The 23689-nt window shown below is 41.9% G+C and overlaps 1 protein-coding gene across 1 annotated transcript in view; it reads right to left on the bottom strand.

Moving 5' to 3' along the window:
- Nucleotides 1-23136, bottom strand: part of LOC139397411 (histone lysine acetyltransferase CREBBP-like) — a 50823-nt gene extending 27687 nt beyond the window's left edge. Inside the window, exon 1 of the mRNA XM_071144138.1 lies at nucleotides 22300-23136. Within this exon, the coding sequence (XP_071000239.1) occupies nucleotides 22300-22387 (88 nt within the window). The 5' untranslated portion in view covers nucleotides 22388-23136. The remainder of the gene's footprint in view (nucleotides 1-22299) is intronic.
- Between the last annotated feature and the right edge of the window lie 553 nt (nucleotides 23137-23689).

Genomic DNA, 23689 nt, shown 5'->3' with positions numbered 1-23689 from the left:
TAGGCTATTTGTTTGTCAACTTGACAAAAGAGAAGCTACGTTTATCTAATTATAGACATATGTTGCCCTAGAAGGCTAAATAAACTCTTGCTCAACAAGAATAAAGTCGGTAAAGTTCTCGGTCTTCTTTCGCGGAGCAAAGACGTTTAGGGACTGGGGAGAAAACACAATAAAGCAGAAAGAAAAAAACGAAGATTGGTATAATTTGAAAATTGTGCACAATTTGACCAGTTGCAAAGAAAAGGCTGTGAAAACAACCCAACGTGTTTCTATTAAGGTTTCAGTTGGGCTTCGATGCATATTGTGTGTGGTTGAAACACTAAAATCAGCTTTTATGCTGAAGACAGCAGATACTCAGCAATGCTCAGATACAGATCGTATCTGAGCATTGCATTCTCTCAAGGTGCATTTTTTTTTGCCTACATTTTGTGAATAATATTTGCTATTTGCACGGGACCAAGTATAACCAGAGAACATTGGTTCTGTATTTAATACCCCAGAATGCCCATTATTCCAGAGGATGATTCTATATATGTTTTCCCCCAAACTGTCACCTGTAATTCTAACTTGTTTTTTTACAGAAGTTTTTCTCTAGGCGGGGAGATATTTCAACAAGTCCAGGCGATGACAGGCTACACTGATAACTCCAGCTTGGTTCCCAAGTTCCTAAACCAAACCATCTTTGGTATAGTGTTGCCATAATATTTGAATTGAAGAAGTGTGATCATAATCATTAGGTTATTCCAGCACTCCGCAGTAGAAGACATCCTAAATCCTATATGAATCAGATTCCTTTCCCTCTCTCTTCCTCAAGGTGTAAACAGTCTTCAGACATAGTTTCAGGCTTTTATTTTGAAAAATGAGCGAGAAAGTTAACATCGCGTCAAGTGGTCACATGAGTTTTGTTCACGCAACAGAGTTTGGATAGGTATTGCTTTTCCCTCTCCTACTGTGAAAGACATTTGCGGTTGATATATTATCGATTATATATTTTTAAAACAACCCGAGGATTGATTATAATAAAAAAATGTTTGACATGTTTCTGTGGACATTATGGAAACTATTTGGAATTTGTCCGCGTTGTCGTGACCGCTCTTTCCTGTGGATTTCTGAACATAACGCGACAAACGGAGGTATTTTGGATGTAAAAATAATCTTTATGGAACAAAAGGAACATTTGTTGTGTAACTGGGAGTCTCGTGAGTGAAAATATCTGAAGATCAAAGGTAAACAATTAATTTGATTGTTTTTCTGATTTTCGTGACCAAGCTTCCTGATGCTAAGTGTACTCAATGTTTTGTCGTGCAATCGATAAACTTAAACGCTTGGATTGCTTTCGCTGTAAAGCATAGATTTTGAAATCTGACACGACAGGTGGATTAACAAAAGACTAAGCTGTGTTTTCCTATATTGCACTTTTGATTGCATGAATATAAATATTTGTGGTAATATTTATTGAATGTAGCACTATGCTATTCAGCGGTTGTTGATGACACTTATCCCGATAGGGGGATTGCAGCCATAACAAGTTAATATTGCCTGATAACCTTTCTTTTAGCTAAATATGCAGGTTTAAAAATATATACTTCTGTATATTGATTTTAAGAAAGGCATTGATGTTTATGGTTAGGTACACATTGGAGCAACGACAGTCCTTTTTCACGAATGCGCACCGCATCGATTATATGCAACGCAGGACACGCTAGATACACATAGTTGATATTACTAGTTTAATTAACTAGTGATTATGATTGATTGATTTTTATAAGATAAGTTTAATGCTAGCTAGCAACTTACCGTGGCTTCTTACTGCATTCGCGTAACAGGCAGGCTCCCCGTGAGGCAGGTGGTTAGGGCGTTGAACTAGTTAACCGTAATGTTGCAAGATCGAATCCCTGAGCTGACCAGGTAAAAATGTGTCGTTCTGCCCCTGAACAAGAAAGTTAACCCACTGTTCCTAGGCCGTCATTGAAAATAAGAATGTGTTCTTAACTGACTTGCCTCGTTAAATAAAGTTCTACATTTAAAAAAAATAAATAAATAAAGTTATCCTTTTTTTAAAATTTCAACCTTGGGGGCAGTATTTTCATTTTTGGAGAAAAAAAACGTTCCCGTGGTAAACAGGATATTTTGTCAGGACAAGATGCTAGAATATGCATATAATTGACAGCTTAGGATAGAAAACACTAAAGTTTCCAAAACTGTAAAAATATTGTCTGTGAGTATAACAGAACTGATGTTGCAGGCGAAAGCCTGAGAAAAATCCAATCCGGAAGTGCCTCATGTTTTGAAAGCGCTGCGTTCCAATGTGTCCCTATTGAGCAGTGAATGGGCTATCAACCAGATTACTCTTTCTCCGTATTCCCGAAAGTGTCTACAGCATTGTGACGTAGTTTTACGCATTTATGTTGAAGAATACCCGTAGGCGGCTACATTGCGCAAGTGGTCACCTGATGCTCCCAGAGAGATTCTCGAGTAAAATACAGAGGTAGCCATTACTCCAATCGGTCCTACTGAAAAACCAATTGTTCCGGTGGATATATTATCAAATAGATATTTGAAAAACACCTTGAGGATTGATTATAAACAACGTTTGCCATGTTTCTGTCGATATTATGAAGCTAATTTTGAATATTTCTCGCCGTTTTCGTGACTGCAATTTCCGGGCGATTTCTCAGCCAAACGTGAAGAACAAACGGAGCTATTTCGCCTACAAAAATAATATTTTTGGAAAAAAGGAACATTTGCTATCTAACTGGGAGTCTCGTGAGTGAAAACATCCGAAGCTCAAAGGTAAACAATTTAATTCGATTGCTTTGCTGATTTCCGTGACCAAGTTACCTGCTGCTAGCTGGACAAAATGCTATGCTAGGCTATCGATAAACTTACACAAATGCTTGTCTAGCTTTGGCTGTAAAGCATATTTTGAAAATCTGAGATGACAGGGTGATTAACAAAAGGCTGTGTCTCAGTATATTTCACTTGTGATTTTCATGAATAGGAATATTTTCTAGGAATATTTATGTCCGTTGCGTAATGCTAATTAGTGTCAGATGATGACAACGGTCCAGTTCACGGGATGTGGTGTCACTATAGGTAAAAAAAATAATAATAAAAAAAAAAGGTTTTAAATTGGCACCCAAAAATACAGATTTCCGATTGTTATGAAAACTTTAAATCGGCCCTAATTAATCGGGCATTCCGATTAATCGGTCGACCTCTAATTAAAAGCAAGGGTTGCATTAAATAGGTGCAATATGTGTTAATGATGCATCTGGCAAATGTTTAATTCATTTGCAAAACATGTATAAACAAAAGCATTCATTGTCAAAGTTAATACATGTAATGTCTTCATATGTAAGCTATGCACAGGACTTCGTTCAATTTATCGAATCAGTTTGTTTTCTTGCTCAAACCGCAAGCAACACTTGTAAAACTGACATTTGTCTAAAAACACAGGGATGTCGATTCAAACAGGACTAGTATTATCAGAAAAACAGTAGGTTAATCTGGCCCGTTTCCATTTAACTCATCTACACAGTAGGTTATTCTGGCCCGTTTCTATTTAACTCACCTACACAGTAGGCTACAGTTCGATTGACATGCCATAGGACTATTTGAAGTCCTGTCTTGACCATTTAATTTGTATTGTGTCTCACAATCACACATAACAAAGCCAGCACTGCTATCATTATTTTATCACCTCACCAAATATTGGTCCTCCCTTTTTATTTACCAGATAGCCTAAAACAATGTAAGAAAAAGCTCAGCATAAATCTATAATAATTTAGACATTTTTATAGGCTAAGTATTTTTTAAGGTATGGTTTCTCTTTACTCAACACATCCACCCTGTGGATATAACCACGGGGGACTGCAGGTTAAGAGTCAACCCGCACTTCTCAAGTGCTCGTGTGATTACTAAGATACATAAATGACTAATAAAAACACGTGGCAATTTAATTCCACTACATTATGCAAATTAACCTCTAGACCAATCAGCAGGACCGGTCAAATGTATTTACATGGACTTGTATTTCCATCAATGAAGAGGCTAAAAAGCATTATTTTGCAATGGGATTTTTTTTCTCATCCAGACAATTCACATTTTATTTATCTGTTTATTTTGTTGTTGCAAAAACCAGCTATTAACGACTAACACCCTGCCGTGTATCCCATTCTCACACCTTTCCATCCCAACTTCACAACCCCAACACATTACTGTCTCTCTGCTGTAATAACAGCTGTGTACCCAAAACAATAACTGATACATGACGACAATGACTTTACTGTATCCGTTAGGAAGTTGTGTGTGTGTCATACATGTCTGAGGGGAGAGGTTGCACTGTGTCTCAACTAATAGGCTAACAATACCATGCCTCATTATCTGTAGTAGTGCTGAAGAGGGGTTGAGTAGGTGAGGAGGTTCTCCAAGGGAACAGTTGAACCACTTCATGACAACTCTGGCCTTGTGTCTGACAGCAGTGAGAAGTCAGTCACATAGTGAAGCTGTGCCTGAAATGAATCGGCACTGAGGCCTGGGTCGTGTTCATTTGGGCACCCAGTAGCAAAACGTTTTGCAATGGATAACGGAAAAAAAAAAAAAAAACATATTGGACAAGTCCATATTCATATAGCACCTCCCTCTTTCACTCAGTTGGAGCATTTTCGTCCAAGTTAACCCGGCCCAAGGCTGGACTGAACAGAGCGTTGAGGGGAACGCAAGAATAATTGTGTGCGTGTATGCAGAGAAGGGTGACTGACACAAGAGCCTGGGCTTCCCTCTCCAGTCTCCAGAGCAGCAGGGAGCATTCTTGTGGCTGGCTAGGGCCTTTGGGAGGAATGAACTGAGTGCTGAGTAAACACAACACACACGCAAATAGAGAGAGCACTAATGAGGCCTAGAGTCCAAATCACATGCTCATGTCAAGGTCCTGCACGTAAGGGTGTGTGTGCACGCTCAGAAAAAGATAACAATGGCATGAGAGGCAAACCGTCGCACGCCCAGCGCAGTGCCTTGACTGTCAGGTTCTCAAGTTGGAGAGATCCTCCCTCTTCCAGAGTGGGAGCGCCTGAACAGGTTGCCAGGTTGTCTGTTAGTGAGGTGAGACCAGTGCTGTCAGAGAACTCGAATGAAGATATACGGTCAGTTTAGGGGTTGAGCTTGACACCACTTAACCCCTTCATTAATTTGGCCGACAGTCACTGATTAATAATATCAGTAATTGCCATTTAGTAGAAATAGTTCTACTAGGTCTGTACAATATGCACATATACTATGAAGGCAAGCACCTTTGTCTCAGACACCACGTCTAGTAGCAGCAGTCAGTCCTGTTACAGACTGAGCATGTATAGAGAGTGAGACCAGGAGATGTGGCTTACAGAAAGAGAGACCAGCTGTAGTACCAGCATTCTGATAGACCATTCATCCATCTAACAACCATTTATTTTTCAAGTTCCATGGGCGAGAAGCCGAAACCCATCCAGGAGACAGAAGAATGCCAAGTGCAGCCAGACGGGACATAAAAGTAGAACGATTTGAAAATACTTTGACATTTTGAGTCATCAAAAATCCTGAGAGTCCTCAAGGTTGTATAAGCTGAAGTGTGTCGGCTGGGCCACGACATGATGATTCACCCTGGTCTTTGTTACGACTGAAGCTGAACATCCTCCGGTAGACACACTCCAACCTGAGGTAAAAACAGTCAGGTTTCAGCACGCAGGAAGGCTGAGACTCTGATCCACAGACAATAGACCGGTTAGAGAGGGGGAGAGACTGGTCCACGGACCGGTTAGAGAGAGGGAGAGACTGGTCCACAGACCGGTTAGAGAGAGGGAGAGACTCTGGTCCACAGACAGGTCAGAGAGAGGAAAAAAAATCTGGTCCACAGACAGGTCAGAGAGAGGGAGACCAGTCCACAGACAGGTCAGAGAGGGGGAGACACTCCTCGGCCACAGCTCCATTAAAACAACTGAGCCTCAGCCATACTCCACTGACAGGCTTTATTTGCCCTGCCTACTGAGCTGCCTGGACTCAAGCCGGGTTAGAATGAGACTTTTCTAGCTCAGCTTCACTGAAACAGTTAGTCTACCTCAGCCTTGTTGCATATGACAGCAGACAGTCTAGTGAAGCCAAGCCTGAAATGAGAGGCCTCAAATGCATTGTTCTGAGCAGGAGAGTTGAGAAGGACTCAGTGTGTTTGTGAACCTGCCAATATGCCTCAGTATCATCTCTTCTGATGGATCCTGACTCGCCCCTACTGACACTGACCTTAGGGCAGTTTGGCATGCCCTATTTGGAGAGGGTAAACTGTGCCTAAGGGGCCAGGCAACTCCTTCCTCTAGCTCCTGACAGCCGACTCAGGCAGCGGAGGGGAAGGGAGAAAAAGACATAGATCGTGGTGCTAATGGGACTGATTAGATTTAAAAGGTTCAGACTACACGCAGCCGGGAGAATTTAGCATGCAGAAACCACCACTGCCGCTTCAGCAGCAGCGTATGCCTGAACGGCCAATTAGCTGCTGGCGGCGCAGCATTCAGCATCGGTCAAAGGGGACGGAGCAAAGTGAGTCTCCAAGCCTAGGTAAGACCTCGCCTTCACACACAGGCGTACACACACACACACACACATGCTTCTCTCCAAAGGTTACCAGGCAAGGGGGGATAAACACTGCAGTTAGTGATGTGTGTTACCAATATCTCAACCATACACAGCTCTTAGCTAGACTAGCTCAGAGAGTAAACAGTGGGCCAAGACTCTTAAGAAAAATATAATAAACTTTTGCCTAATATAAACTTATATTTGTTTAATTTTTTTACACCAAATTGAAAAGGCAGGACATCCATATTCAAGTTTAAGACGAATGCAAATAAAAACCACCTGATTTGACCAGCATCAACACCATAGTGTCCTTCAAGTGCATAAGCTTGAGGCCCTGGGTCTCAAACCCGCCCTGTGTAATTGGGTCCTGAACTTGACGGGCCGCCCCAAGGTGGCGAAGGTAGGAAACAACATCTCCACTCCGCTGATCCTCAACACTGGGATCCCACAAGGGTGCGTGCTCAGTCCCCTCCTGTACTCCCTGTTCACCCATGACTGCGTGGCCATGCACGCCTCCAACTCAATCATCAAGTTTCTAGACGACACAACAGTAGTGGGCTTGATCAACAACTACGAGACAGCCTACAGGGAGGTGGTGAGGGCACTCGGAGTGTGGTGCCAGGAAAATAACCTCTCACTCAACGTCAACAAAACAAAGGAGATGATCATGTACTTCAGGAAACAGCAGAGGGAGCACCCCCCGTCCACTTCAACGGGACATCAGTAGAGAAGGTGGAAAGTTCCTCGGCATACACATCACGAACAAACTGAAATGGTCCACCCACATAGTGTGGTGAAGGCAGCGCAACAGAGCCTCGTCAACCTCATGAGGCTGAAGAAATTTGGCTTGGCACCTAAAACCCTCAAACTTTTACAGATGCGCAATCGAGAGCATCCTGTCGGGCTGCATCACCGCTTGGTACGGAAACTGCACGACCCTCAACCGCAAGGCTCTCCAGAGGGTGGTGGGGTTCGCAAAACGCATCACCGGGGGCAGACTACCTGCCCTCCAGGACACCTACAGCACCCGATGTCACAGGAAGGCCAAAAAGATCATCACCCCACTACCGTCCAGAAGGAGAGATGTGCGTCAAAGCTGGGACCGAGAGACTGAAAAACAGCATATTTCAAGGCCATCAGACAGCTAAACAGCAATCACTAACTCAGAGAGGCTGCTGCCTACATACAGACTTGAATCATAGGCCACTTTAATAAATGGATCACGAGTCACTTTAAATAATTCCACTTTAACTTCTTATGGATGGGGGGGGCAGTGTTGAGTAGCTTGGGCGAATAAGGTGCCCAGAGTAAACTGCCTGCTACTCAGGCCAAGAAGCTAAGATATGCATATTATATGTAGATTCAGATAGAAAACTCTGAAGTTTCTAAAACAGTTTGAATGATGTCTGTGAGAACTCCTATGGCAGGCAAAAACCTGAGAAAAAATCCAACCAGGAAGTGGGAAATCTGAGATTTGTAGGTTAAGTATTTGCCTATCCAATATACAGTGGAAATATGGTACGATTGCACTTCCAAAGGCTTCCACTAGATGTCAACAGTCTTTAGAACCTTGTTTCAGGCTTCTACTGTGAAAGGGGAGAGAATAAGAGCTGTTTGAGTCAGGTGTCTGGCAGAATGCCATTAGCTCAGTCTCGCACGTGCCCGTGAGAGTTAGCTGCATTCCTTTTCATTTCTAAAGACAAAGGAATTGTCCGGTTGGAATATTATTGAAGATGTATTTTAAAAACATCTTAAAGATTGATTCTATACATCGTTTGACATGTTTCTACGAACTGTAATTTCTTTGACTTTTCGTCTGGACTAAGTGTGCCTGCGCCTCATGAATTTGGATTTGTGAACTAAATGCGAACAAAAAGGTATTTGGACATAAATGGACTTTATCGAACAAAACAAACATTTATTGTGGAACTGGGATTCCTGGGAGTGCATTCTGATGATCATCAAAGTGAGGTGAATATTTATAAGGCTATTTCTGACTTACATGACGGGTATCTATATGGCTTTTGGTGTCTGAGCACTGTACTCAGATTATTGCATGGTGTGCTTTTTCCGTAAAACTTTTTTGAAATCTGACAGCGATTGCATTAAGGAGAAGTATATCTTTTAATTCCATGTATAACGCGTGCATTTTCATCAACATCTATGATTGAGTATTTCTGTAAATTGATGTGGGTGTCAGCAAAATCACTGGATGTTTTGGAAGCAAAACATTACTGAACATAACGTCCCAATGTAAACAGATTTTTGGATATAAATATGAACTTTATCGAACAAAACATACATTTATTGTGTAACATGAAGTCCTAGGAGTGTCATCTGATGAAGATCAAAGGTTAGTGATTCATTTTCTTTATTTCTGCTTTTTGTGACTCCTCTCTTTGGCTGGAAAAATGGCTGTGTTTTCCTGTGACTAGGTGCTGACCTCAGATAATCGCAATGTGTGCTTTCGCCGTAAAGCCTTTTTGAAATCGGACACTGTGGTGGGATTAACAACAAGTTTCTTTAAAATGGTGTATAATACTTGTATGTTTGAGGAATTTTAATTATGAGATTTCTGTTTGAATTTGGCGCCCTATTGTCATATCGCTCCCGTTAACCTCTTGGAACTCCCCATACCGGATCCGGTATCAGGAATACAGACTCAAGCTCATTACCATAACGCAACGTTAACTATTCATGAAAATCGCAAATGAAATGAAATAAATATGCCATCTCGCAAGCTTAGCCTTTTGTAAACAAAACTGTCATCTCAGATTTTCAAAATATGCTTCTCAACCATAGGAAAACAATAATTTGTGTAACAGTAGCTAGCAAACAAAGGATTTAGCGTTAGCATTAGCGTTAGCATCCAGCACGCAACATTTCAACAAAAACATAAAAGCCTTCAAATAAAATCATTTACCTTTGAAGAACTTCTGATGTTTTCAATGAGGATACTCTCAGTTGGATAGCAGATGCTCAGTTTTTCCAAAAAGATTCTTTGTGTATTAGAAATAGCTCCGTTTTATACATCACATTTGGCTACCAAAAAAAACCCGAAAATTCAGTCCTCAAAACGCGAACTTTTTTCCAAATTAACTCCATAATATCGACTGAAAACATGGCAAACGCTGTTTAGAATCAATCATCAAGGTGTTTTTCACATATCTCTTCATTGATACATCGTTCTTGGACACATGCTTTCTCCCCTGAATCAAATGGTAAAGTGGAAGCAGCTGGCAATTGCGCACCGAATTCGACGCAGGACACCAGGCGGACACTTGGAAAATGTAGTCTCTTATGGTCAATCTTCCAATGATATGCCTACAAATACGTCACAATGCTGCTAAGACCTTGGGCGAACGACAGAAAGTGTAGGCTCATTCCTTGCGCAATCACAGCCATATAAGGAGACAATGGAAAACAGAGCTTCAGAAATTCTGCTAATTCCTGGGTGATGCATCATCTTGGTTTCGCCTGTAGAATGAGTTCTGGGGCACTTACAGACAAAATCTTTGCAGATTCTGAAACTTCAGAGTGTTTTCTTTCCAAAACGGTCAAGAATATGCATAGTCGAGCATCTTTTCGTGACAAAGTATCGCGCTTAAAACGGGAACGTTTTTTATCCAAAAATGAAATAGCGCCCCCAGAGATCCAACAGGTTAACGGGATTTCATCCGTAAGAAGTTACTGTTTACACATCGTACATTACTCATCTCATATGTATATACTGTATTTTATACCATCTACTGCATCTTGCCTATGTCGCTCGGTCATCATCCATATATTTAAATGTACATATGCTTATTCCATCCCTTTAGATTTGTGTATTAGTTAGTTGTGAAATTGTTAGATTACTTGTTAGATATTTCTGCACTGTCGGAATTAGAAGCACAAGCATTTCGCTACACTCGCATTAACATCTGCTAACCATGTGTATGTGACCAATAAAATTTGATGGTCATTGATTTAATTTGTATATTTCTTCCATGCATCTGACAAGTAACAAATCAATCACCAGCTACAATGGTCAGAATCTCAGAGATACTGGGATATTTTTGTGTCAGTTAAAAGACAACACCGCACACACGCACGGTGAGATGAGAGCTAATTTAACAGGACACCTACACCTCATCAGTCTGGTATGCTTTAAAATCACATTTAATTCCAAATTTCAATAATGGAGGGGGGTTTGTTCGGCTTTGATTTGAGAGAGACTGTAATACTACGCTTTATAAGACTGAGGTGTGATGACTTCAAGATGTGGAGAATTAGTGGCGCACTGCAATCCATTTGCTGAATCGCCATTATGAACAAACAGCCAGCCATTCAAGAAAAACGAGGGGAGAACAATCTGAGACAGGGTTAAACTAAGCAGTCTTTGAGAGGAGGTCTGAGCTGCAGAGAGCTGGAGAGGTGACCGTTTCTTTTCTCCCGCAGCCCTTTAACAGTCAGACTGAGAGGTTTAAATGAAAAATGCCCACGCTGATCGACAAAATCCTGCCTGTTTCACATCAGAGAGTATTAGCACCCTGCAGACCAAGAGTGTTCAGAGGAGAACAGGGGGGAGGGAGAGGAGAGGTGGGGTGGAGAGGTAATGTGGGGAGGCAGAGGAAGAGATGAGGGGTAAGGAAGGATAGAGGTGAGGAAGAGGCTTGGGCAGTATACCAACGGTATGATTTTAAGCACACAGAAATTCAATTGAGCCAGTCACAAAGAGCACATGGAGTAAACGTAACAGAAAACGTGATAAATTCACTACTAATCTGGGGTAAAGTTGATCCAGGATTCTGCCAGAAAGGGGAAAATAAAATGCAGAAAGAAATATCTTGCTAGACGCAGTTCTAAAATGATTCTTATTGTAAATTCTTAGATTTAGCCAGGGCTCGCACCAAATCATGAATGTAAAAGGACTAATTTCATGCTTCAGTTGCACTTCACGCGAAGGAAATATCTTTGCGCCCATCATTAGATCACCAGATAACTCTCTGACTGATGTGTAGGCTACTTTTCGGGATAATGTTAAAATGCTAGATTAACTTCGGACAAAACATCAGGAAATGTAGCTGGCTACATTTTTTCTATGATAGACATTAGAAATATGATGGCCACCCATCGTTATTGCAAAAAGTACCAAGCTTTTACATTCTAAACTAGCTAATTTACTGAAGTGTGTGTGCTACCGTCTCAGGACAGTAAATTGGTAGTCGAAGATATCCCACTAGTGGTGTGGGGGCTGTGCTTTGGCAAAGTGGGTGGGGTCATATCCTGCCTGTTTGGCCCTGTCTGGGGGTATCGTTGGACGGGGCCACAATGTCTCCCGACTCCTCCTGTCTCAACCTCCAGTATTCATGCTGCAGTAGTTTATGTGTAGCGGGCTAGGGTCAGTCTGTTATATCTGGAGTATTTCTCCTGTCTTATCTGGTGTCCTGTGTGAATTTAAGTATGCTCTCTGTAATTCTCTTTCTTTCTCTCGGAGGACCTGAGCCCTAGGACCATGCCTCAGGACTACCTGGCCTGATGACTCCTTGCTGTCCCCAGTCCACCTGGCCGTGCTGCTGCTCCAGTTTCAACTGTGCTGCCTGCGGCTATGGAACCCTGACCTGTTCACCGGACGTTTCAACTCTCGAGAGACAGCAGGAGCGGTAGAGATACTCTGAATGATCGGCTATGAAAAGCCAACTGACATTTACTCCTGAGGTGCTGACCTGTTGCACCCTCTACAACCACTGTGATTATTATTATTTGACTCTGCTGGTCATCTATGAACGTTTGAACATCTTGGTCATGTACTGCTTTAATCTCCACCCGGCCCAGCCAGAAGAGGACTGGCCCCCCCTCATAGCCTGGTTCCTCTCGGTTTCTTCCTAGGTTCTGGCCTTTCTAGGGAGTTTTTCCTAGCCGCTGTGCTTCTACACCTGCATTGCTTGCTGTTTGGGGTTTAAGGCTGGGTTTCTGTACAGCACTTTGTGACATCATCTGATGTATGAAGGGCTTTATAAATACATTTGATCGCTAAGAAAATAGCATTGCAGTTCTGTTGTCATCTGATAAAGTATGTTCAGTCAAATGTGTGGCACTAATGTATTTTGTGTTTAGAAAAAGTAGTTGCCCACCCCTTATCGCTCTCTATTGATAATACAAAAAACGTGGCTTTCAATATAAAAACACAGGTAAATGCTTTAAAATGCAGATTTTATGGTCTCTTTTGAAAATGCAGATTTTATGGTCTCTTTTGAAAATGCAGATTTCTTAAAGTGAATGCGGCCCCTTCTGTTTGTCAACTGAGTATCTTAAGTTATCTATCTATAAGTTATCTAAGATGGAGAAAACACATTTTCTCTAACTATTCAATTGGTTTGCTAACTTGGTATCTAAAGGTGGCTAGCTTGGGAAATAGCACACCTTGAGGGCACAGCTGGTAATACTGTATTAAAAAAAAGGTATGTAAATCTGGATACCGCCCACACCCATACTGTGCAGCAGGGCTCTGTTGGTCCCACTACTATTTTGAGGGGACATCTGCAGTAGTGCCCCCTTCACCCCACACACCCCTCCATCCCATTCTAATCAGTTCCACTTCAGCAGATACATTAACCCGCACAGCGAGCGCACTGCCTGGGACCGTTCCCCCGTTTCCCCTGAAGCGGGTGGAACTGAAGGCAATGTTTTTACGCTTGGCTGTATGTACACTAATGCTAACATGGGTGGAATAATGCTCACCCACCCAGGGGTTGGTGTCCATTCACCGAGCCCAGGCGGAGGAGAACACCCACTAGGTAAGCAATGTGCCTGAAGAATACTTGTCTGGAGCCAATTTCTCAAGACGGGCATTAACACACAGTGAACACAACCACTGGCGTACAGATCAAAACAAACAGACATTGGCTGGCATGCATGGATCAAACATACACGGCATAATCTGTCACGCATTAACTTCTCTAGAGTAGGGATACGGAAGTTTGGATGAAAAGCATGCCCAAATTAAACGGCCTTCTACTCGGGCCCAGAAGATATGATATGCATACAACTGGTAGATTTAGATAGAAAACACTAAAGTTTCCAAAACTGTTAAAATAGTGTCTGGGAATAAAGTATAACAGAACTGATTTGGCAGGTGAAAACCTTAAAAAAAAATTATTCAGGAAGTTATTTTGGTTTTGTAGTATTCAATGCCATTCCAGTATCCATTGGCTTAGGACTCAAATTGCAGTTCCTGTGCCTTCCACTAGATGTCAAGTCTTTAGAAATTGTTTCAGGCTTGTATTCTGATAAATGAGGGAGTAAGACCAGTCTGAATGAGTGGACCCTGATGTGTCAGAGCTTTTTCATGTGCAATCCCAAGAGAGTGCATTTCTTGTTTACCTTTTATATTGACAACGTTATTGTCCGGTTGAAATATTATAGATCATTTAGGCTAAAAACAACCTGAGGATTGAAAATAAACATTGTTTGACATGTTTCTATGAACTTTACGGATACAATTAGGATTTTTTGTCTGCCTGTTTTGACTGCGTTTGAGCCTGTGGATTACTGAAGAAAACAAACAAAACGGAGGTTTTTGGATATAAAGAGAACAAAAGGAACATTTATTGAGTAAATGAATGTCTTCTGAGTGCAACCATATGAAGATCAAAGGTAAGGGATTAATTGTATCTCTATTTCTGAGTTTTCTAACTCTACTGGGCTATGCTCTCAAATAATCGTAAGGTATGCTTTGCATTTTTTAAATCTGACACTGTGGTTGGATTCACAAGAGGTTAATCTTTAAACCTATGTAAAATATGTTTTGTTTTCTGAATTTTTATAATGAGTATTTCTGTATTTGAATTTGGCGCTCTGCAATCTCACTGGATGTTGGCCAGGTGGTACGCTAGCGTCCCACATATCCTAGCGAGGTTAACACTCACATCAAACCCGGGACAGCCGTCCCGCCTACACTGGCTGACAGGCTGCAAGGTGCTCTGAAGGGCTGGGGGGAGAGCAAAGCGTGCGTTTGTGGTCTACCACAGTAATAATGGGCCTCAAAAACATGACTTGAGCCAGCCAAACCCATGACAACACACACTATGCGTTTATGCAGTGAATCCATTTCCTTTAGGCCAGTGGTTCTCAATCCTGGTCCTGGGGAACCCATAGGGATGCACATTTTTTGTTTTTGCCCTAGCACGACTCACCTGATTCAAATCATCAACTCACCATCAGGCGTTGATGATTTGAAATTAGGTGTGTAGTGAGAGGGCAACAACAATAATGTGCATCCCTTTGGGTCCCCAGGACCAGGATTGAGAACCACTGCTATAGGCTAAATCAGGACATTAAATATGGGGAGAAAGAAGGTGTATGGTTTAATTTGTGGCTAAGCAGGAAAAAAGCGATTCAGCATTGATTGTTTTCTAAACAAATAAAGATCCAGAGTGTTGGACACAGTCTAGATAGACAGGCTAGAACTCTCGTCAGGAAGTCAAAACCTGTCAAAAACACTAAGGCCTCACCCATCACAAATTCACACATCCATTCATACAGGTTGTCTATTCATCTTCAACACTTCCAAGAGAGAGCAGTCTCCTACTCTCTCCTCATAACCCTCCCTCCCAGCATAATTTTCTCCAGGGCTGAGTGGGAACGAGAAGGAGTGAGTGGGAGTGAGGAGAGGAATCTGCTCTTTTCACAGGTCTGCTTGAGGAATTTCTGGGAATTGGGCTTTTTCAAGTCAAACAAAACCCCTATTTTGTCTCCGCTGCCATCTGCAATCTGTGGCTCTAAATCTTCTCAGTGTACTCAGGACCCCGTGCCGCTTCACAACTTCAAAGGAAAGCAGGTCTGTGGCACACTATGCCATGTATCGCTGAGAAGTTGGTGAGTGAGTGTAGTGCTGGGCTATCAGAGGATTTGTGTGTGTGGTTGTGTCAGCTGGGCAGTTCATTAGAGGGGTGTGTGTGTGTAAGATACCCAACTTGTAATACCCAACTTGGCCTAGTTTGAGATGTTTGCATTTTTCCCCCCAACGTTTGATAGTGGTGGAGAATTTACAGTTGCACAATGGAAACATTCATTCACTACCGACTGCACAATGAACCCCGAACGCAATGCACTACCACAACTCTACAATGGATGTACACATGGCATTGCTATATACAATACAGAGATAAAAGCAAAGCGCCCTCACTAAAGTCAGAGAGCACTCAGGTTAAGGCACATTATTTAAAGTGCATTTTACAGCGACAAGACAATCTGATAGCACTGAAGGTTATAGATTGCCCTCTGAACTTTGCAGCCCTCCCGTAGACTCCCGGCCTCCATTTAGGCTACTCTCTAGTCTTGGCTTTGACATCAGACACCAGCAGCTGGTTCTGAGGCAGTCAGTCACGCCCCTGGGAACAACTCAACATGTAGCAGGGGTTTAAAGCTGACTTCTCTTCCAGGCAGGCATGGGTAGCCTAACCACGTTTCATCAGAGCTACCGGACAATACAATGGAACATTCACTTTTTGGGGTTGTGAGTGTGACAATCATTTATTTAGGAGCCACCAAATCAATAAAACAATGTTCTATAAACTGCTTGACCCAGGAAGACCCCCAAACCCACCATTTGGGGACACACTGGTGTAAGTAAGTCCTGATTGGGGTTAACAGCACCACATAGGGTCAATTCAACTTATCAGGATATAATTTAGCCAAGTGTAGTACAGGCAACCACACGCTCCACACACTTCAGGACAGATGTGCAGCATAGGGTGTGTGTGTGTGTGTGGTAGTGCTGAGAGATGAACCGAAATGTTGGTTATTTTTTCATTTTTAAACTAATTGACCAACATCGGTTACATTTCTGGGGTTTTCTGTCAGCTCGATGTGCAGTTTCTGCAGAGATAAATCAGATCAAGCCTGAACTGTGCAATGTAATAGAGTTGAAGTTTTCAACAGGTAGTACTGAGTGATTACTGCTTTTTGACATCGGTCGGCATACTTTTATTTATATAAAAAAAGTCCCATGATGGTAGTGAGTGCCCATTAAATATTTACCATAATTTATTCACATGAATTTACAATATTTCAGTTGTCTATATTACATTTGTTTATTTGATGACTTTATTATTTCATTCCAAACTCATCTCTATAGAGCTGCTGTTACTGCTGACTGTCAAAATCACTATTTTAGTAGTTCTTCAAAGTAAATGAGGCATATTTTATGACTGCTGAATACCATCTATCAATCCCATAGATCATGTATGTTCAGGTAGATATACCTTGTGAAGCAACAGCTGTTCTCTATATCACCTCACCATTGCGCATTCTCTCTCTCTTCCATAGCAGGCGTAAAACACAGACCGGACAAGTAGATGCGCAATGGATTATGGCCATTGTAGTTAATTAGAACATTTTATGCACTAAACTACATAGACTATTGGCCTATTGGAAACTACAACTCCCTACTACATAACACAGTTCAGGCTTGATCTGATTTATCTCTAGAGAAACTGTGCAATGTGCGAAATTAGTTCACAAAAAAACAGAACTAAAAATGGAATTAAAAATAATACTTGAACACGTCGGTCAATTAGTCGTTTACAAACTGAAGATTTTTTTTTTTGCTCAGCACTACCAACAGGACAGGCAGCAGCATTAACAGCAGCTCTATAGAGATGAGATGACTTGGAATGAAATAATAAAGTCATCAAATAAACAAATGTAATATAGACAACTGAAATATTGTACAGTAATGGTAATAAATGGTGGCTAATAGATGATAATCAGTAATGTGCAGTTACCACCATTATGGGACTTCTATGAAAAAATATATTCTGTGTTACAGCAGTCAACCCACATAATATAGTGCATTTATGAGGCTGACCCCATTTAGTCGACTGGTCGATTGTTAGGCTGCTTGTCGCCCGAGATTTACTTAACCGAGCAGTAGGAAAAAAAAAACACCTGTCTGATTCGCATTGAGTGGACTGAACCATTGTGGAGGCCGTGGGGATGGCACAGTCCATTTCAAGACATGTGCTACTGAAATGGTATACGATTATATTAAGTCAGAACAGTAGAGCAACATTATTGCGCTCTCTCCCACGTTGGAGATATAATAATCGCTGTCCGCGGTTCTGAAACACATCAGCGTGCTGCCGAATTGGCACAATCACCAAGACCGTGTTGCTATGTGCATAATAGCAAAGTTAAACAGCATATTGGAGATGAGAAAACAGGTCTTGCCTTGTCCAAGAAAAGTGAGGAGCGGAAACCAACTTAAAATAGGCCTATAATGAGGGCCTCCCGGGTGGCGCAGTGGTCTAAGGCACTGCATCGCAGTACTAGCTGTCCCACCAGAGATTCTGGGTTCGAGTCCAGGCTCTGTCGCAGCCAGCCGTGACCGGGGGGCCCATGGGGCGAAGCACAATTGGCACAGCGTCGTCCGGGTTAGAGAGGGTTTGGCCGGTAGGGATATCCTTGTCTCATCGCGCTCTAGTGACTCCTGTGGCGGGCCGGGCGAAGTGCATGCTGACCAGGTGCGGCTGGCTTCTGGGTTGGATGGGCATTGTGTCAAGAAGCAGTGCAGCTTGGTTGGGTTTCGGAGGACGCACGGCTCTCGACCTTCGCCTCTCCCGAGTCCGTATGGGAGTTGCAGTTTTTTTTACACACACACACACATTTTTTTATATATATAAAAATAGACCTATAAATAGCCTAATTGTGCCTGGTTTATAAATAAATCAGATCCTGCTTTTTTGCCTGTTTGAGTGTTTGTTAAATAGCTTACTAATTCTGGGAGCATCAAGCCTGATGCAACCGCAACATGTCAGATAACAATTTCACAAATGTGGCTGTTTTTAATATTTTATATGCTGTAATAAAGCCTTTATTTTTGCTTTCTTAAGTTAAGAACAGCCTCTGGTATTTTTTACAATGTTCCAAATTGTCAAAAAAGTTAACCCCCCCCCTTTTCTTGATCTCATTAATAATAATCATTACAATAAGTAATGGCAATATCATTAGTAGACTTAGTACAGCAGCCTTGTATAACCACCATTGAGCTATAGGCCTAACATTCTGACCAAACAGGATGCGCCCCATCGCGCAGGCATTGATTTTGTTCACCCAGACCAGAAGATAACAGGACACGCAGGTTAAAACATAAAACTAACTGAACCAATTATATTAATTTGTGGACAGGTTGAAAAGCATTGAACATTTATGGCAATTTAGCTAGCTAGCTTGCTGTTGTTATCTAATTTGTCCAGGGATAAACATTGGGTTGTTTTTTTAACCTGAAATGCACAAGGTCCTCTACTCCGACAATGAATCCACAGATGACGAGAAAAACAAATTTGGTTTACAGTTCTCTACTCCTTCCTTTCTTTTTCTTCTTTGGACTTTATATGGCGGTTGGCAACCAACTTTACCGGGCATTACTAGAACCGACTGGAGTGTGGAAGTCAGTTCATCATTCAACCACCCACGTGGGTATACGCTTCCAAAAACCAATAAGGAGATTTGAGAGGCCGGACTTGCAACGCATTGAGCTTCACAAATAGAACCTACTTCTATTTTAGTGTCTGGCCATGTATATGCTCGCTGAGGAGCACGAGCAGTGTGGGTGCAATGATTGAATAACATGTATGTGTACATTAATTTAGCATCTCGCGCGACACGAGTGGTGTGGTCAGCATGTTAGAGCGCATCCTGTTTAGCCTTATACCATAACTTACTTAGGCATACATTTCAATACTTATAGGCAACTTCATTAATTTGTACAAGTCATTCATGATTTGAAATGCAATCAAGCATTTTAGTTTTAAAATAAAATATATCAAACATTGAATAATTTGCATAAAAGCTAAATAAACTTTCATTTTGGAAATTGCATTCGCGAATGAATGTGACTGTTTTGTCTTTGCTGAAATTAAGGCTTTCCAAAAAAGCTAAACGTTACAGACTCTCTGGTACGCTTATAATTTATTTTGTGTTATTTATTTTGGACTATTTGGAACAATGATTGTGTCATCTAACAGCACCTGCTTGGCACACACAATATGCACAGTGCTTGCCCCTTACCTACATTTTCTTGATCTCCAGTATTTTCCACAACTAGTCACATTTATTCCACAAATCTGACTTTTTCCTCCCAAGTAACCAGTAAACATTACCCCGTTTTGAGTTTGTCATGTCCTCAGCATCCATTTCTCTCTCAATCGTGTTACGGTGTTCCGAGTTTGTTATAACCAATGAATTGATGTGATAATGATATGCTATAGGTCAGGCCCTATTGGTCAAGTGCACGCAAAATATGTCTTGTAAAGAGAGCAAGGGGTTGAGGGAATGTTTTTACTAAACAAATGAGGGATTTCGGTAACAGAACTTTTCAGTCAGAAATCGCTGTAATTATGTTGCAGCTTCTGCAACACGGACAGCGCAATCAACACTGCTGACGTTCTGTGGTGGTCGCTGCAGCAGGGAGGAGAGAAACAACCGGTACTGGTCACACAGTCACTCGCTGTCATTTTTCTTTAACACAGAGCAGCAAGCCTGAGCCCGGCCTGGCAGAATCAAATCAATTGCGGTCGGACTCCCTCTAGTCATTTTTGTTTCTTAATTATTTCATCAAACAGTGCGCTTAAATCATAAGACAAGCTCAGTGCATATCATGGATTTGATTCAAACACATAGGATGTTTTATCATTTCAATCGATTTGTCTAAAGAACAGGTGACTATTGTCAACAAAGATTTTGACAGGGACTGCCCTAGTTGTTTTATTTTGGATTACATCATATTGCATCGTCAAAGAAATAATGGAAACCAAAAAAAGTTAACATTTTTTAAATAATTGAACCGAGCCCGACATTAAAAGCACTAATCACTTAGCTCTTGTGCGTGGAGGCAGGGAGTGGTGCAGCTGCCATGGCAACGTCATAGAATGTTAAGCATAAAATATGACTGGTTGTTAAATACCGCTGTTAAACGATATGCTGGCTGCGGCTAGCAATATGAGGCCAGGAGCCAGGGGAAGTTGTGCAGGTTCAAATCACATCAAATTTTATTGGTCACATACACGTTATTGCGGTGTAGCGAAATGCTTGCGCTTCTAGCTCCGAGAGTGCAGTAACATCTAATAAGAAATATCTAACAATTTATCAACATTTATCCAATAGACAAATCTAAAGTAAGGAATGGAATTAAGAATATATACATATATGGATGAGTGATGTCAGAGCGGCATGGACTAAAATACAGTGGAATAGTATAGAATACAGTATATACATGAGAGAAGTAATGCCCGATAGGTAAACAAAGTCACCAGTGTTCCATTTATTAAAGTAGAGCCTCTAATGTGCTAGTGATTGCTGTTCAGCAGTATGATGGCCTTGAGATAGCTGGGACCGAGACACTGAAAAACAGCTTTGATGCACCTGTACTGACCTCGCCTTCTGGATGATAGCGGGGTGAACAGACAGTGGCTCGGGTGGTTGTTGTCCTTAATGATATTTTTGGCCTTCCTGTGACATCGGGTGCTGTAGGTGTCCTGGAGGGCAGGTAGTTTGCCCCCGGTGATGCGTTATGCAGACCGCACCACCTTCTGGAGAGCCTTGCGGTTGCGGGCGTGCAATTGCTGTACCATGCGGTGATGCAGCCCAACAGAATGCTCCCAATTGTGCATCTGCAAAAGTTGAGGGTTTTAGGTGCCAAGCCAAATTTCTTCAGCCTGATGAGGTTGAAGAGCCTCGGTTGCGCCTTCTTCACCACACTGTCTGTGTGGGTAGTCCATTTCAGTTTGTCAGTGATGTGTACGCCAAGGAACATGAAGCTTTCAACCTTCTCCACTGCGGTCCCATCAATGTGGATAGGGGGGTGCACCATCTGTTGTTTCCTGAGTGTTTGGGTGGGTACAGTGTGGTGGTAGACCCCGAGGTTAGGTTTAGGCTTAATGTTCTCTCTCTGATAACAAAAAAAACAACCAAGGCAGCGCTGTGGTAGACTATTGTTATTGTCTGGGAGGCTAGGTTTATAAGCACAGGAGACCTGTCCATAAACTTCACTGCAGGGCCCCTATTCAAGGGCAGCGTCCAAGTATTTGCTATCGGTTTCACTATATGAACATGTATATAACTTACTTTCAAGTTCATGTTGACACTTCTGTTGTCTGTGCTCATACAATAGTCCTATACCGGTAGGTTAACAAGTGTCTATCAGTGTTGAAATTAACCAAATTCAACAGGTTGCAATTTTCTTTTGAACAGACGCGGCGGCTATATCACAAGTCTCCAACTCACCCCACCACAATGACATTATCCGGAACATAGGGGTGACAAGTTTTTAGAGGCGTAGCTAGTAAACGGAGAAGGAGCGACAGACACATCAGCACATGGTGCAATACCAACACCGCCAGTAGACTGACTTTACTACCAAGGCATATGGGTAAGTCGAGAAGAGAGCAGCGGGGGATTGGCTACTAGAGACGGGTGACTGTACATTCAGTGACAGTCGGGTGTGACAATTTAATACCACGAGCAACTAGACTGCAAAGCTCGAGAGCTGACATATGAAAGTTCCAAGTGAGGAACATTGTGCACGAGCGAACGCAGTCAACACCAGACAAAACATAAAAGTACCGTTTTCATTATCACTAAAATAACTCATGCACTGTTAGCATCATTTTTTTAATTAATAGACTGACGACCAAATAGGCCCTACTTGGTGCTTACCTGGACCATCTGACGCTGAAAGCGCAGGTGAATTGAGTTTCGGTCGCTTTGCGTTGGGAGGTCCGACGTCCAGCAAATTCTCAGCCATTCTGATCCGTAAGAATGATCACTAAATAATGATGCAAAATGAAATTCGACTCCTTCCAGCTAGATTTTTTTTAATGGCAACAATCTTCTTTCTTACTCACACCCCACGTATTTAACCAACTAGCTGGCAAGATAGAAAAATGCTTGCAGTAGTCAGCCGAGTAGAATGTTTCAAAATAAAGGCAACAGCGCCACGCTTCGCCGCTGACAATCACCCCATGATAATCCAACACCCAACACCCACATAATTATCGTTAATAATTATGGCCCAAAAATATTTCGGTTCACGAAAAATAAATTAAAATAGTAGCAAAAAAAAGTATATAGTGTGGATTCAAGTCCCTTTCTCCATAAATCCCTAGATGGGCATCTTTAAATAAGCGCCTTTTCCCGGTCCAAATGAACAGCCTTAAATTCAATTTTCGCCTCCAATAAAGACAAGAAATTTCCAAAAATATTTTGTATGCGCCGATGTATTTTTCTCGATACTGTCTCTCGATAAATGCATCGTCTCGGAACGGAGATACGGAGAAGCGGCGCTCTCTGAAGGGGAAATCAAATATACGAGGGGCTCTCTAGACGACAAAAACTGATCCAATCCTCGTTTTTTCTCAACAATTCTCTCCGAAGGAATAAAGACTTCGATTTTCTGCAGAATAAAGCCGTTTGAGCACGGTCTAAATGGCTCGTTTCGGTCTAAAAAATAATGCTCTCCCAAAATCCTGATTCTGAGCCGCGTCAAGATGGCGGCTGTTGATTCCTCCGATACAAAAAGTTTTTTTCTTTCTAGCTCGACTGTGGGGGGGGAGGGGCTGTGCAATCACGCCCTACGCAAACCTATGCCCTACCGTGCGTCATGTGGACGTACATCAACAAGCCTCTAGGGGTGGAATAACCCAAAAAATTAAGTAGCTGTCAAAGCACTTTCTAACCTAAAGTGTTACAGAACAATGTACAAGTGAGCAGTTATTGTGCAGCCCCCCATATACATTGTGTATTATGCGTCACCAAGTCACCAACCCTCATAAGACCATTTTGGGGCACTTCACCCTTGTCCATTCATCTAGTTAACTACATTTGTATCAATTTAAGGAGCCAAGCAACAGAAGTTTACATGTCAATTGTAAATGCATCATCAAAAGTTGTAATAATGGGTAAATATCAAGCAATGCAAACAGAACCATCCAAACAAATCTCAGGAAAAAAAAAATCACTTTATTCTTTTTTTTTACCTTCATTTGCAGACCCCTCCAAAAATGCAGCGTGCTATAGGCTATATAAAATACAGTGGGAGGGAGGCCAA

The sequence above is a fragment of the Oncorhynchus clarkii genome, unplaced genomic scaffold (assembly GCF_045791955.1).
Source record: "Oncorhynchus clarkii lewisi isolate Uvic-CL-2024 unplaced genomic scaffold, UVic_Ocla_1.0 unplaced_contig_13380_pilon_pilon, whole genome shotgun sequence".
In the NCBI taxonomy this organism is placed as follows: Eukaryota; Metazoa; Chordata; class Actinopteri; order Salmoniformes; family Salmonidae; genus Oncorhynchus; species Oncorhynchus clarkii.
This window is presented reverse-complemented; position numbering and strand designations above follow the sequence as displayed.